General features: G+C 52.3%; 1 protein-coding gene across 1 annotated transcript in view; it reads right to left on the bottom strand.

Moving 5' to 3' along the window:
* Positions 1-246: 246 nt before the first annotated feature.
* LOC144933697 (glutathione S-transferase A-like) overlaps positions 247-15,509 on the bottom strand; it is a 29,257-nt gene continuing 13,994 nt past the window's right edge. The window contains exons 5-6 of the mRNA XM_078858767.1: positions 1,063-1,151; positions 247-482 (exon numbers count right to left, since the gene is read on the bottom strand). Coding sequence (XP_078714893.1) covers positions 350-482; positions 1,063-1,151 — 222 coding nt within the window. The 3' untranslated portion in view covers positions 247-349. The remainder of the gene's footprint in view (positions 483-1,062; positions 1,152-15,509) is intronic.

The following is a 15,509-nucleotide window of genomic DNA, read 5'->3' as shown; positions in this document are numbered from 1 at the left end:
TTCTTTCCCTGGGTTTCTGTCTCATTTGTTCCACGTGTTTGTTTGCCTTCATCCAGCAGTGTAAACATTCTAAATAAAGGAAAAAGCACCACTCTGATGTACATAAAAAAAATATTATCTCCTAATACCTAAATCCCTCCCCCTTTCTAGGTTTAAGCAAAATAGAGATAAAATACTCCCACAGTGTCTGATAAACGGAGTAATAATAACCAATCAAGTCAAAACTTTTGGATGCATTCAGAAAAGAGTTTATTGGTTTACATGTGTCATGTGGACAGGTCAAAATAACATTTGGGGAAAAAGTATTGACCATATTAGTGCTGGCTTAAGCGAGTGACACAGATCACATCTAGATGTCCTTGAGCACTTCCTGTGCCCCGTCACTCTCCTTCCAGTGGGGTGGCCAGGAGGCCTGCACGCTGGGACGCTCCTTCACCAGGCTGTAGTAGGCACTCAGGTGAGGGTACTTGTCAACAGACAACCTAAACGTGCGTACACACAGATACACGTTAGTGTGTGTGATAATGGTAAGAGTGCATCACCGATATTCAATATGCCGGTAGCCTTGCTTGCGCACAGCACAGCTGGCGGTAGGGCCTCCACTACAGGGAGACCTAACTATTCCACACGAGTCAGATGTCTTCGGAAGAGGTGGGAGTACCCACACTTTATCCCACCAAACATGACTGTCGATCAACTGTGATGAACCCCATTCTACTACTGGCTGGACAGAGATTTAAGAAACGTGCTCATTGTTGCACTTGTTGCATCGAGAGATGGAACCAGTGATCTCTGGATTTCAAATACAGTTTGCTAACCATTACATCGCAATATTCTTTTCACAATTTTACAAAAACCATGGCCCAGAAATGTAAAAGTTAAAGCCTTATAAACTGGCTCATCAACTCTTCAGTCATCAAAATATGCAATGCTTCAATTTTTCTTGGTTCTGGTAAACATGGATTAGGATTGTAATTGCAACTTGACGTATTTTCTCATTGTGTTATTTGTAGTGTAAATACCCATGATGTGTATCTAGTGTAACCACTCACACAGACTCACCCAAATCTGAAGCAGAATGCCAGGTTAGGGAAGAAGACGACATCAGCCAAGGTGAAGTTCTTCCCAGCGATGTAGGATCCGGAGCCCAACTGTAAGTTACATCAGCAATGAGGTTTATCGAAAAGGGCTGCTCCAATAATTCCCAAATAAGGATTTAAGGAATCTGTGGTCATTCATATTTTGGTTTTTTTAACCTTAACTTTGTTATCAGTGTCTGTCTAGTAAGTTGCAGGAGGCTCGGACGACGTCGTTGGAGGCACACGTATTTATTAACACCAACGTATTTACAGAGCCGGGGATACACAACACTTGAAGGGGTATCGGCCCCTTCACCCGTCTAACAGGGAGGCCCCACGTCTACCCCGGCTAGCCTGCTCCCAGGTCCTCCACTACAGAGCTAAGGGAGGCTATCTATCCCAGCCCTGGTCAAGCTGGGATTCCCGGCACCCTGAGTCTCCAGACCGGCTCTTATAAGAACATCAGTCTGGGCTCTCGGGGCCACGCCACCGGCTTTCCCTGGTCGGTCCTGACAAGGACAGCGAGCCAGGGGAGTTCCGGGGCCTACTCTAGCTGGTCTTCACTCTTCGCTGGTTAAAGCTAACACTCGACCTCGAGCCCTCCGGCTCACCACCTTTTATAGCAATCGGCCCCCCCCCCGGGGGGGGCCATGGGGGATGCAGGTGCGGACGTCGGTGTGAGCACCTTCTCTGTGTACGGCCATAACCACGCCCCTTGTGTTTGTTACCCATTCGTGCCAATACACCTTTACAAATACACCTCTACATCACCCCCCTTGTACAGCCCGCAGCCGTCCCCGGCTGCAACAAAGTCCCAACAAAACGCCTCCCCCCCCGAATTCACGTGTGCCTCGCATAACAGTAACAACAACAACAACAGGAACCAGCAACCAACAGAGGAAAAAAAATAAAAAAACCCCCGTCCCGACGCACCCCCCCCCGAATAAATACCCCATCCCACAAACACACAACATATGTACAAGCGCCCAGGACGTCCCCCCGCAAGGTCCCCACCAGCGGCCGGTCTCACAAAAGTCTGCGCGTTTTGGCGCGCGTTCTTGCAGCGGGGCCGTCACAAAGTGCAGCCCCGGTCGGACCAGCGGTGGGTGTCAACAGTTCGGGTGCGGGAGCATCCGGTATGTCCAATGAGCGACCCCCGACCCCCCCGGGTGGGGTCGCAGGACTCGGGCGCGTCAATCCCGGTGCACCCCATCGGACGCGCACACATTGTAGCCGCAAGACCTGTATGACCTCCACTGGCCCCCGCCACGGCCGTACCACGCCTTGTCCCCCGGTTTCCATTGGAGCACATGCGCCCGACCCAGCCTAAGCCTCTCATTCGCCCTCTGGCGAAGTTCCGAATTCTGTATGGCCGCCTCCCGCGCCTCTGTCAATTTATCAATGTTAAATTTGACGTGGTCGGACAATTTAGAGTTTGCATGCAGCGTCGAGAGCTTTAGCTGAGTTGCAACAGGCGGGTTAGCCTCGCGGCCATACATGAGGAAGAAAGACGAAAATCCGGTGGCCGCATGAGGAGCCGTTCTGTAGGCTGCCAAAACCCCCGCAATGTGAAGGTCCCAATCGGTCTGGGATTCAGAAACCTGTTGGGACAGCATGGACGTGATAGTCCGATGCAGCCGCTCCACCATCCCGTCAGTTTGCGGGTGATATGGGGAGGTTCGAATTTTTTCCGTACCCAGGAGGTCGCACACTTCGCGGAAGAGTTTCCCTGAAATCTTTTTACCCTGGTCAGTCAGCAGCCGCTCCGGAGCACCCTTGTCGAGGACGTAGCCCTGGACAAAGGCCTCCGCGATGGCTGCTGCCGACTGGTTAGCTAGGGGTCAGACCATAGGCCATCTCGTGAAATATTCAACCCCTGTCAATAAGTACCTATTTCCCCTAGGTGTAGTGGGAAATGGCCCGAGAATATCCAGTGCAACGAGCTCGTTAATCCGGGAAACCTTTATGGACTGCAGCGGAGGGTTGGACCCCCTCGCCGGTGGATTCCGCTGCGCGCATTGCGTGCATGACCCCAAGAGATCGCCCACGTCCCTTGCCATGCCCGGCAAGGAAAAATCGAGTTGGCGCATGGCAAGGGTCTTGTGAGTCCCCAGGTGAAGGAGCCGCTCATGCGCAGCCCACACCACTCTACCCCTCAATGCGGAAGGCACCACCAGCCGGTGGCGGCGGGATCTCCCGTCCCAGTGCATTAAAAGCCCCTGGAACAACCCCCACGAGTCAACTCTTTCCGCCCCCTGACCAGCCCCCCCGATGCGATGACGCAAAGCGAGGAGGGAGGTGTCCTCCATTTGGAGGCGTCCCCACTCCGCCACGGACAACCCCAGCAAGGAATCCCTCCCTTCTTGCTCGATAGGACCTAAAGTCGAAGGCGCATCGGCGGTGGCCGCAAGGACCGAATCAGCGATCACATTCGGAGGTCTACAATGCCCCGAACCCAAAAGGCAAGCGCACTCGGAGGTGGGCGGCAACCGCGACAGAGCGTCACCGTTCGTGTGGCGGATGCCCTTACGATATGTGGTGACAAAATCGAAATCTTGGAGAATCTCCAACCATCGAGACAACTGTCCCGATGGTTGTTGAATCCGCAAGGCATACTGCAGCGCCGCATGATCAGTACGGACGGAGAAACGTCGACCATACAGATATGGGCGGTACTGCTGAATGAAATAAACGATCGCCAATAGTTCACGACGGGTAACGCAGTACCGTTGTTCCGCCGGAGACAACACCCGACTCCCGTAAGCCACCACATGCTCTACGCCCCCAATGAGCTGCGAAAGCACGCCCCCAATGCCCGTGTTGCTTGCGTCTGTATCGAGCAAGAAGGGTTGTGAAAAATCTGGGTAACTCAATGGCGGAGCCCCCACCAGGGCATCCCGGAGGGAGCGAAAAGCAGCCTCCTCCTCCGGTCCCCAATGAAACTTGACTCCCTTGGACGTCAAGGCATGCAAGGGTTTCGCGATTGTAGCAAAGTCAGCTACAAACCGTCGGTAATATGACGCGAACCCAATGAAACTCCTGACCTCTCCCACCGAGGTGGGAGTCGGCCAGGAGCTGACACATTTTGTTTTGGCTGGATCCGTGGCAATCCCCGAGCGTCCGACAATGTGACCCAAATACCGCACCGATTCGCGGAGCAAATGACACTTCTGCGGTTTGAATTTTAAATTGGCAGCCCGCATTTTGAGGAAAACAGCACGCAACCTCTGGAGGTGGTCATCGAATGTTTTACTAAAGACGATGAAATCATCTAAGTAAATTAAACACGAATCCCATTGCAACCCCGCCAAGACCAATTCCATTAACCGCTGAAAAGTTGCCGGCGCAGAATGTAGCCCCATCGGCAAGCGGTTAAATTGAAAAAGGCCGTGCGGCATACGGAAAGCAGTCTTAGGTTTAGATTCCTCGTCCAGAGGGAGCTGCCAGAATCCAGAAAGCAAATCCAACGTGGAAAAGAACCGTGCCCCCGCTAGGGCATCAAGCGATTCATCCATCCGAGGAAGCGGGTATGCGTCGGCTACGGAAATTTTGTTCAAGCGACGAAAATCGACGCAAAACTGCAGCGAGCCGTCGTGTTTCTTCACCAAAACGATCGGCGCCCCACAAGGGCTGGTGGAAGGGGATATAATATCCGCGGCTAGCATGTCGTCTACGGCCGATTTGACATGCTCCTTTCGGCGGGACTCAACCGAAAAGGATGTTGGCGGATTGGCGCGCTGTCACCCGTGTCAATATGGTGTCGCAGCAATTTAGTACAACCAATATCAAATTTGTGTTGACTAAAAACGTCGGAAAACTCGCGCAGGAGAACTCGAAGGCTCTTACGCTGTGAGTCGGACAGGTCCACTGATCCCGCGCAAAGCGCATCCAGCCATCCTTCATCACAGCCCGAATGCGGTCGCGACGGAGGATCGGTGCTCACCTGACCCACGACCGGTTCCTCACAGGGCGCCGGCGTTGCATGCGCAAGCACGGTCCCTTGAGGAACGATGGCCGTTCGCGATCCCACATTAAGGACCGCAATGAATGGGTCCCCGTCCCCTTTCACCATGGTCTGAGCCGCTATTAAATCAGGTCCATTGACCACGGCTCTAGATGGTCCCAACAGGACCCCCCGATCCGCAACTCCCTTAGCAAACGGCCGACGCAACCTAAGAGGCACAAGCATCTGAGCTCCCGGTGGTACGCGTACAGTCCTCGCCACGAGCGCCTGCACCATCGCGAATGCCCGACGCTCAGTAGCGGGGGAGGACAAAAACATTATACGTCGGCCCGACGGGAGTTCGATGCAACCCTGGTCGATCAATATACGGATAGGCATTTTAGCCAAGAAGTCTGTCCCCAACAGGCACGGAACCGCCAGCGAGGAGGAGACCAATACCGGCCCGGATAATTTGATGTCCCCAATACAAATTTGCGCGCGGATCTGCCGAATTATGCCCAGCGAGCCCCCGTTAGCAGCATAGCATGGAACCACCATGGGGAGCAAAGGACGGCTTTGAACGGGAAGGATGTTATAAATCAAATCAGATATAATAGTCGCCGATGCTCCCGTGTCAATCAAAACCCGCACCTCAACCCCATCAATGTGACCGACCATGACCGACGACCCCGCCGATGCGGCAACAACACGATGGGCGAGCTCCGACCACCCCGGTTGGAGTGGCCGCCGCATTTCGGAACACACCAATGCAACACCTGGCGATTTGCGACCCCTGTTTGTTTCAGTGAGTGAGTGTGTGACAGGTGTGTGCGTAGGCCAAACATGTGAGGTGCCACGACTCGCCGTATTCTGCTGCTGGAGCTTGGGTAGAGGCGGCGCAGCGTCCGGACGAGGCGTCGCTCCGCGCCGTCGAGGAGCCTGGCATCCTGAAGCCACGTGGCCCTGAAGGCCACAGTTGTAGCAGCGTGTGAGCGCCACAGACGGCCTGGGCTGCTCCTGGCGGCTCGGTCCATTCCGAGCCTGTGGTCCCGCAGATCTCCACTCCCCCGGCCGCTCCACCGCGCAGACCTCCTCCGATGGGAGGGTGGTAGCCGCCATGGCATGGCCGGTCACCCCCTTGCTGGCCTTGCGACGCAGGGACCGCAAGCTCGTGTGGATGTGGCGCGCAACCAGCAAGGAAGACATCTCTGTGTCGTCTTGTGCCAAGACGGCAACGTCCAACTCGTCCGCCAGCAGCAACAGCTATTCCGCCACCATGGCGTCCACTCCCTCCTCGTCCATCCGCGGAAAAGCTGCCTTCGCCAGGGCCAGGAGAGCCGTTCGGAAAGCCAGAGGCGATTCCTTGGCGCCCCGATGGCGATCGTGGAACAGCTGCCTGCAGTCCGAAGACGGGCCGTAGACAGCAGACAGAAGCTGTAGCGCCAACTGCAGTGTGGCGCGCTTTTCCTTTGGCGCCGAGGTGAGGGTAGCCAGGGCGTCATTGTCGAGCATCGCCGGCAGCGCGCGTAGTGCTTCGTTGTCCGTCCAATTCGCCATCTCCTGATGAACGAGGAACCGTCTCTTGAAGCCACCCCAGTCCCCGTCCTCGCCCACGAACTCTTTGAGAGGCGGTAGTCGCTGCTGTAATGCGACGTCCGTGGTCGTGAATCGCGCCCCGTCGTTCCCGGCACTCGGTACAGTGTGGGCGGGCCGAGCGTATGGCATCGCCGGTCGCTCCGTTGGCGATGCGCTGGCCGGTGTTGATGACGTTGCGGCTTCTGCTTGGCACTCGGCGGTCACCTGACACAGGCCGGCCCCGCCCTCTGCTCCCACTGTAGCGATGGCGGGAAATTTGACTGCGAGCCGCGTCGAGGTGGCGGAAAACGGCGCTGAGTGTCGGCCGCCGTCGCCCCGTGCAGCTTCTCCAGCCCCCAGCCGCGTGATCTCTTCCAACGTGGCGGCCGCCGCGTAGAGCAGCTCCGCCAGGCGGGAGTGAGCCAGCCGAAGTCCCTCGGCCGACGCTCCCCACCCTTCCTGTCGTTGCGGCGCGAGTGTACTCGGCCCCGGCTGCTCGGATCCGACTTCGGCCATCTCTGGTGCCGAGTCGGCCGAGGTATCCTCCATCTCCAGCTCCCTGGTACGAGTCGTCCCTCGTGTGTCCATCGTTGAACGATCACTTCTGACACCAGATGTAGTAAGTTGCAGGAGGCTCGGACGACGTCGTTGGAGGCACACGTATTTATTAACACCAACGTATTTACAGAGCCGGGGATACACAACACTTGAAGGGGTATCGGCCCCTTCACCCGTCTAACAGGGAGGCCCCACGTCTACCCCGGCTAGCCTGCTCCCAGGTCCTCCACTACAGAGCTAAGGGAGGCTATCTATCCCAGCCCTGGTCAAGCTGGGATTCCCGGCACCCTGAGTCTCCAGACCGGCTCTTATAAGAACATCAGTCTGGGCTCTCGGGGCCACGCCACCGACTTTCCCTGGTCGGTCCTGACAAGGACAGCGAGCCAGGGGAGTTCCGGGGCCTACTCTAGCTGGTCTTCACTCTTCGCTGGTTAAAGCTAAAACTCGACCTCGAGCCCTCCGGCTCACCACCTTTTATAGCAATCGCCCCCCCCCCCCCCCCCGGGGGGGGGCCGTGGGGGATGCTGGTGCGGACGTCGGTGTGAGAACCTTCTCTGTGTACGGCCATAACCACGCCCCCTGTGTTTGTTACCCATTCGTGCCAATACACCTTTACAAATACACCTCTACATCTGTGATACCTCTCCTAAAGAGGAATCTAAGTATTAGTCAGCAACGAGTCCAGTAAAAAAAAACTGAAAATAAATAGGAGATGTTTATATTCTAACAATTTTACAGCTGGCAACAAAACAAATATTAATTACTAGCGGGAAGTACCCAGCGTTGACCGGGGGAAAAATACATTTAAAAACTTGCAAGTAACAAGCTATTGTGAAAGCCCGGCGTTCCGTTTGTCTATCCATTTGTCCGTCAACAAAATTATAAGAGGCTTGAAGAAGTTCTGAATCAAAAAGTGGCAGGAAAATAGTTGATTTAAAAGGTTTCCGAAAATTGTCGACCTCCACCCTCCCCCTCAAAAATATATTTACCCCCCCCCGTAGGCATAAATACCTACACACCCTACATACAATAGAGTAGTGTCTCGTAACTCGATAGTAGTATCTGCCTCTACAGTAGTATCTACTGACTCTATAGTAGTAACTACTAACTCTATAGCAGTATCTACTGACTATCGTAGTATCTGCTCTAGTAGTATCTACCGACTTTATAGTAGTATCAACCTACTCTATAGTAGTAAATACTGACTCGACAGTAGTATCTAATGACTATAGTAGTATCTACTGAATCTATAATATACTGTATATTGACTCTATAGTAGTATCCACTCACTACATTAGTAACTACTAACTCTATAGCAGTAACTACTAACTCTATAGTAGTATCCGCAGACTCTATAGTAGTGTAGTGACATAGAACGGTCACTACTGTGTCGGCCCGTACGAGGGCTGGGGGCCCCAAGAGGGTGCCTGGGGGGTCACGTGGTGGAGGGATCCGGACCTTCCCAGAGGTGGGGGAAGGGGGGCGTGGCCTGGGAAGGGAGGCGTGGCCTGGACAGAGCCAGCCACGCCTGGGCGGAGCCAGCCACGCCAAAGCAGATATAAGCGTGGTGTGAACGCAGAGCGAGGCTGTTGTACTGTACTCCAAAGAGAAGACATCATCGGTCGTCAAGTCCCGAGTCGTCGTCCTGGGCCAGGCAGGCCGTTGCCTGCCTGGTCCAGTCTGTGTCGCGTTCCAGAGTGTTAGTGAGTTGAGGAAGGTGGTCACCACCTCATGTACAGTGTTATATTACTTACCGTTGATAAATAGTGTTGCCTCCAAGCTGCGTGTGTGTGCACCTAATGCGAACCCACTACATTTGGCGTCAGAAGTTGTGGAAAAATAAATATTGCTAGGTGTTATCCTAGGGAAGTAAAATGGGCGCACGAAAACCAAATATAAAACTCACCTGGACGCCTTCGTACAACGGGGACGGTGTGACGACCATCCTTCGGACAGCCCCGGGGATGGCAGCCCCGGTGACAGAGAGAGAGAGATGGCGCTGCACGCGAAGCGGCGGGACTGGCATCGCACTGCTGCTTCGCCGCCATCGGGAACGGAGCGACGGACCCGCGGGGAGAGGACACCATCGTCGCTGCGGGGGCTGGCAGGGGAGGCCCGGGCATGCGGGCCACGCGGTGGGCCCGCCATTTCGGCGGCTGGTCGGGACGCGGTTCCCGCCAAAACGCCGCTCACGCCAACTCGGCGGCTGGTCGGGGCGCGGTTCCCGCCAAAACGCCGCTCCCGGCAACTCGGCGGCTGGTCGGGGCGCGGTTCCCGCCAAAACGCCGCTCCCGCCAACTCGAGGGCTGGTCGGGGCGCGGTTCCCGCCAAAACGCCGCTCCTGCTGCCAAAATGCTGCTCCCGCCGACATCAACGCCTGCAGAGGGGGAGTTCCAGTCTTCTGCTCGAGCGCGAGAGGTGGATGGGTTCGCAAGAGCAGGCCGTATTCACCATGAAAGATTCTTCGGGCCGTCCCAGTGCTCCACCTTACCGCCCTCCGCTATTCAAAGTCGCCAGGCGAGTCGTGACATGACAAGCACCCGGCCCCAAGAAAAATAATAATAACTTCACCCATCTTGCGTGTGCCGGGTTGCGATCGCGTGTGTTTTTTTTAACTCGCTGGTTTGCGGAGCGTGTTCGTCCGGTCGTGTGCGTGATAAATTGACGCGGCTTCCATGCGGGTGTCTGCTTGTAGCAGTGTTGTTAAGTACGGCGTCGAGATCGGTATCTTCTGGGTGTAGTTAATGATTAATTCGTTGTTTGGTGTCCCGAGCTCCGTTGATATCCTGTAGGTTGCCGTGTTAATGACTCGTGTTGTTACATCGTTGTGTTGCGAAATCGCCATTGTTATTGTGTATACTGTATGGAGTTTCGCTCGTGATTGTCATGTGTAACTGTAAGAAACTTTCATCGTCATTGTTGCCAAGGTACAGACCGTATGGAGCTTTGCTTGGAATTGTTAACAGTGTATGGACTGTTGGGTACTTGCTTGTGATTATTTACTATGTACGGATTGTCTGGAGTATTGATTGTGTGTGTTGCCATGTGGGGACTGGATGGAGCATTGCGCCAAATGATTGACTCTACGAACTTCGTATACTGCATATACTGTATTAATCAACTCGGCGATTCTTGGGGTTTGTGTATAGTTTTTTTGCTCTCAAAATTCAAATGCCCTGAGTCCCATGGTTAATGTTGAAGGGGATTTTGAAATGACAGCTTCGGTTTGTTTCAAACTCACTGGTTGGTTCCTGTCCGTTGTTGCACAGATGATGTCTTTTGTGCGGGAATGCCCCTTGTGTTCTACATGGATCGGGGGTGCGTTTCCGTTAATTGCCGTCAAATTGCGTTGCTCTCTCCACTCGGTTGGTACAGCTGCATGCTGCAATGCGAGTCTCGGAGATGATGTGTACGGATACGGGATGTGAGGTGTATTGTTGTGACCATTGAATATTCGGGATCGTCACACATTGTGCGTACCTGTTCGGCATTGGATCAGTTCTGTGGGGGATCATAATTCAAATTGTATGTGTTGTGATGGTGTTAAATTGCGATGGTGACATGCTGCCAGGGATTTGGAATTGTGGTGCTGGCTGTCACTCATCTTGGGGCGCAGATCCTGACCAGGATGGCCCAGTGAGAGTTGCGTGTCTAACACGAACATTGTGGTCCCGTCATGCTGTGTCTGACGGCTTGACCTGACAGCCCGGAGATCGAGACACTCCGTGGCTTGTCTAGCCTAGTGGGCTGTGCGCTCACATGGCTCAGAGAATGTGGTCCCGTCATGCTGTGTCTGACAGCTTGACCTGACAGCCCGGAGATCGAGACACTCCGTGGCTTGTCTAGCCTAGTGGGCTGTGCGCTCACATGGCTCAGAGAGTGTGGTCCCATCATGCTGTGTCTGATGGCTTGACCTGACGGCCCGGAGAGTGAGACACTCCGAGGTGCGTTGAAACAGTGGGCTGGAGATTTGTAAGGTTCAGGTGGAGTTGTCCTGTTATGTTGGGACTGTATCCCTCAGTTGTTAGGGTGCATGTTGTGCAGTGAGTGAACGATGGGTCGTCTCAGCTCGGTCGGTACAGCTATATGCTGTGATGCGAGTCTTGGAGAGAGACTGGGTCGTCTCAGCTCGGTCGGTACAGCTATATGCTGCGATGCGAGTCTTGGAGAGAGACTGGGTCGTCTCAGCTCGGTCGGTACAGCTATATGCTGTGATGCGAGTCTTCGAGAGAGACTGGGTCTCAGCTCGGTCGGTACAGCTATATGCTGCGATGCGAGTCTTGGAGAGAGACTGGGTTAAAATCCCCCCGATATGGCCGACGCGTGCTACTGGTTGTGATGCCGCGTCAGAAAGGCGGTGGGGTGGTAACATGGAAATTCCCCCCCCCCCGATATGGCCGACGCGTGCTACTGGTTGTGACGCCGCGTCGGAAAGGTGGTGGGGTGGTAACATGGAAATTCCCCCCCCCCGATATGGCCGACGCGTGCTACTGGTTGTGACGCCACGTCGGAAAGGCGGGGGGGTGCTAACGGGTGACTGTCATGTCCGAAGAGCAGAGGCGAGTGTTCGTTGAGTGATGCCTCAGGAGGGTTTGGTTCTCGTCACAGGAGGCAGTATCTACCTGGCACCTTGGAGTCGCCGGTTATGCCGACCGGCTATGGACTGGGGGGGGAGTGGAGCATGTGTCAGCTACTCCTGCTCCTCCTGTTCTGACTCCTGGGGGGAGGGGCCGTGCCCTTTGGGCCGCTTCTGGTTCCCCAGGTCCGGCCACATGGACTCGTTGAAGACTGGCTGCTCTTACATGAGTCTCAGACTCCTTGCTCATTGCATACGCCGTCGTTCCAATGGCCACACTCACATGTCGGTGCATGAGTGATTCTCACGGGGAGGCTGTGCTGGGTTAGCCAGTTTTCATGTATATTTGTTGTTATTTCCCCATTTTCTATGCGGTTTCCTTCCTTTCACCCTCGTCGATTCTGTGTATATTACGTGATTGTATTTCTTATCGGTCGCCGGTTATTTATTAATGTTGCTGGTTCGGAGGCACACCTTTTCAATGTTTCACAGTTGTGTTACAGCCGGGGACGGCTGTGTGTTTATACAGGGGGGGGTGATGTAGTGACATAGAAAGGTCACTACTGTGTCGGCCCGTACGAGGGCTGGGGGCCCCAAGGAGGTGCCTGGGGGGTCACATGGTGGAGGGATCCGGACCTTCCCAGAGGTGGGGGAAGGGAGGCGTGGCCTGGGAAGGGAGGCGTGGCCTGGACAGAGCCAGCCACGCCTGGGCGGAGCCAGCCACGCCAAAGCAGATATAAGCGTGGTGTGAACGCAGAGCGAGGCTGTTGTACTGTACTCCAAAGAGAAGACATCATCTGTCGTCAAGTCCCGAGTCGTCGTCCTGGGCCAGGCAGGCCGTTGCCTGCCTGGTCCAGTCTGTGTCACATTCCAGAGTGTTAGTGAGTTGAGGAAGGTGGTCACCACCTCATGTACAGTGTTATATTACTTACCGTTAATAAATAGTGTTGCCTCTAAGCTGCGTGTGTGTGCACCTAATGCGAACCCACTACAGTAGTATCCGCAGACTCTATAGCAGTATTTACTGACTATAATAGGATATATCGACTCTATAGCAGTATCTACTGACTATAGTGGTATCTATTTGTAGAGCGATGACGTCATGTCTCCTCTAGGTACTTAACGGGGACCCCGTGACGAAAGCGGGGTCACTGTGGGAGCCCGGGATAGAAAACGGTTGAAGAGCCAGCCAGGGGTAGAGCTCAAGGAGTCTGGAGAGAAGCCGGCGGTAGTCATAGAAGGTGCTACTCTCCCCGGTAGGTCGGTGTTGGCTGAACCCCCGATTCAACTCGAGGGAGCTCGCCAAGCTAAGAACAGATCGAGTGAAGGGTCGTGTGAAGGACCCAGTATAGGATCCCTACCCCTGGGGAAGTTATCTAAACCCTTAATAAATAACCGGCGCAAGCCCTTACCTCAAGACCTGCCTCCGCGTCATCATTTGCACCTCAACATATTGACTGTAATATTACCTACTGACTCTATAGTAGTATCTACCGACTCTACGGTACTATCTACTGACTCTATAGTAGTATCTACTGACTCTATAGTAGTAACTACCAACTATAGTAGTATACACTGACTATAGTAGTAACTACTAACACTACAGTAGTATATACTGCCTTTATAGTAGTGTAATACAGGACTCTGACGACACACAGCTTGGTCTATACTAACTTTATAGCAGTGTGTACTGGCTGTAATAATAGCTATACTAACTCTATAGCAGTGTGTACTAGCTGTAGTAGTAGCTATACTAACTCTATAGCAGTGTGTACTGGCTATAGTAGTAGCTATACTAACTCTATAGCAGTGTGTACTGGCCATAGTAGGAGCTATACTAACTCTATAGCAGTGTGTGCTGGCTGTAGTAGTAGCTATACTCACTCTATAGCAGTGTGTGCTGACTGCAGTAGTAGCTATACTATATCTATAGCAGTGTGTACTGGCCGTAGTAGTATCTATACTAATTCTATAGCAGTGTGTGCTGGCTGTAGTAGTAGCTATACTATATATATAGCAGTGTGTACTGGCTGTAGTATTAGCTATACTAACTCTATAATAGTAATCTTTGGTTCTTTCTGTAAAGTAACGTAGATAGAAAAATACTTTTTAAAAAGTGATAAAAACATAGAAATAATGCAAAAAAACATTCATGTACACTGTAGCCTGGTTTTTAATTGGAATGAGTGTACTTGCAGTCTATAATGTAGACTGTAGCCTGGTTATTAAGTTTGGTGAGTGTACTGGCAGTCTATATTGTAGACTGTAGCAATGGTTATTAAGAACCAAGAATAAGTCTACATTATAGACTGCCAATACGCTCACCAAACTTAAAAACCAGGCTACAGTCTACATTATAGACTGCCAGTACATTCACTCCGAATCAGAACCAGAAGAACCAGGCAACAGTCTATGTTAGTGGTTTGATTTAATATTGTTTTTTTACTTTATTTTTTTTTACCATCGACATGACTTTACCAAATGAACCAAATAACATGAATTCCTGCAGTCACGAAAGTTTTAAGTCAAATTCTATAATAGTACTCACTTCAAAGAGTGTAGTAGTAAGGCCTAGTCCCGTGCAGAGCCCCCGGCCTTGCCTAGATTGTCCAGCCAGCCGAGGTGGCACCTTGGCAGGCTGGGGCTGGGCTGCTACCCCCCCCCCCCCCCCCCCACTATCCACGATCCCCCCACCCGCTCAGCAATAGTATCTACGGCCTATAGTAGTAACATCTACCGACGCTATAGTAGTAAATGCACACATTGGGGTGGTGGGGGAGGACATAAAACTATGAAGAATTTACCTCAGCGTTTTGTGTATTTTTATTGCATTTTTTACGCGAATGAGAATTTTTCCCCAATTCCACCGATCACGCGTGTGCTTTGCTAGGTGCAACCACGGCATTGTCGCGCATTTGCAAATGCGTGCTGTGGCGCTCGCAGAGTGGCATAAGGAAATAAATAAGTAATAAATAGCACTAAATTGTTAATTTAACTACTTTAAAGTTGACGGATGGGAAAATGGAAGAGCTCACCATGGGGCTTATGGCGTGGTACCTGGCTATTTTTTTAAAATGTAAACCCCACGGTTTGTAAGCCAAATCCTTCGCAAGTTTCGTACACAGACAGACAGAGAGACACACAGAGAGACAGACAGGCAAAAAATGACGTTTATAGATAAGACTAGCGGGAAGTACCCGGCGTTGCCCGGGTCAATTTTTTTTGTTTCAAAACTTCTCTTAAAAACCTTACATATATATACACAGATACTAAGCTATTGTGAAAGCCCGGTGGGCCGTTTGTCCATTTCTCCGCCAACAAAATTATAAGTGGCTTGCAAAAGTCCAAAAAGTAATACAAAAGGTTTCCGAAAAATGTCGACCCCCCTCTAAAAATATATTTACCCCCACGTAGGTATATACACCTATACACCATACATACAACAGAGTAAGTAGTATATATTGACTCTATAGATGTATCTACTGAATGTACAGTAGTATCTACTGAGCCAGCAGTAGCTACTGACTGTATAGTAGTATGTACTGACTGTAGTAATTACTGACAGCAGTAGTATCTACTGGCCCTACAGTACATCTACCAACTCTATAGTAGTAACTCCTAACTGTATAGTCGTATCTGCTGACTCTATAGTAGAATCCTCTGACTATAGTAGTCACTACTAACTCTATAGGAGTTTCTACTGACTCTAGAGTAGTATCTACTGACTCTATAGCAGTAGCTACTGACCGTAGTAGTATCTACTGACTGTAGCAGTATT

The sequence above is a fragment of the Lampetra fluviatilis genome, chromosome 8 (assembly GCF_964198595.1).
Source record: "Lampetra fluviatilis chromosome 8, kcLamFluv1.1, whole genome shotgun sequence".
Lineage (NCBI taxonomy): Eukaryota > Metazoa > Chordata > Hyperoartia > Petromyzontiformes > Petromyzontidae > Lampetra > Lampetra fluviatilis.
Note: the sequence above shows the minus strand (reverse complement) of the source record. Positions and strands in the feature narration are given on the sequence as shown.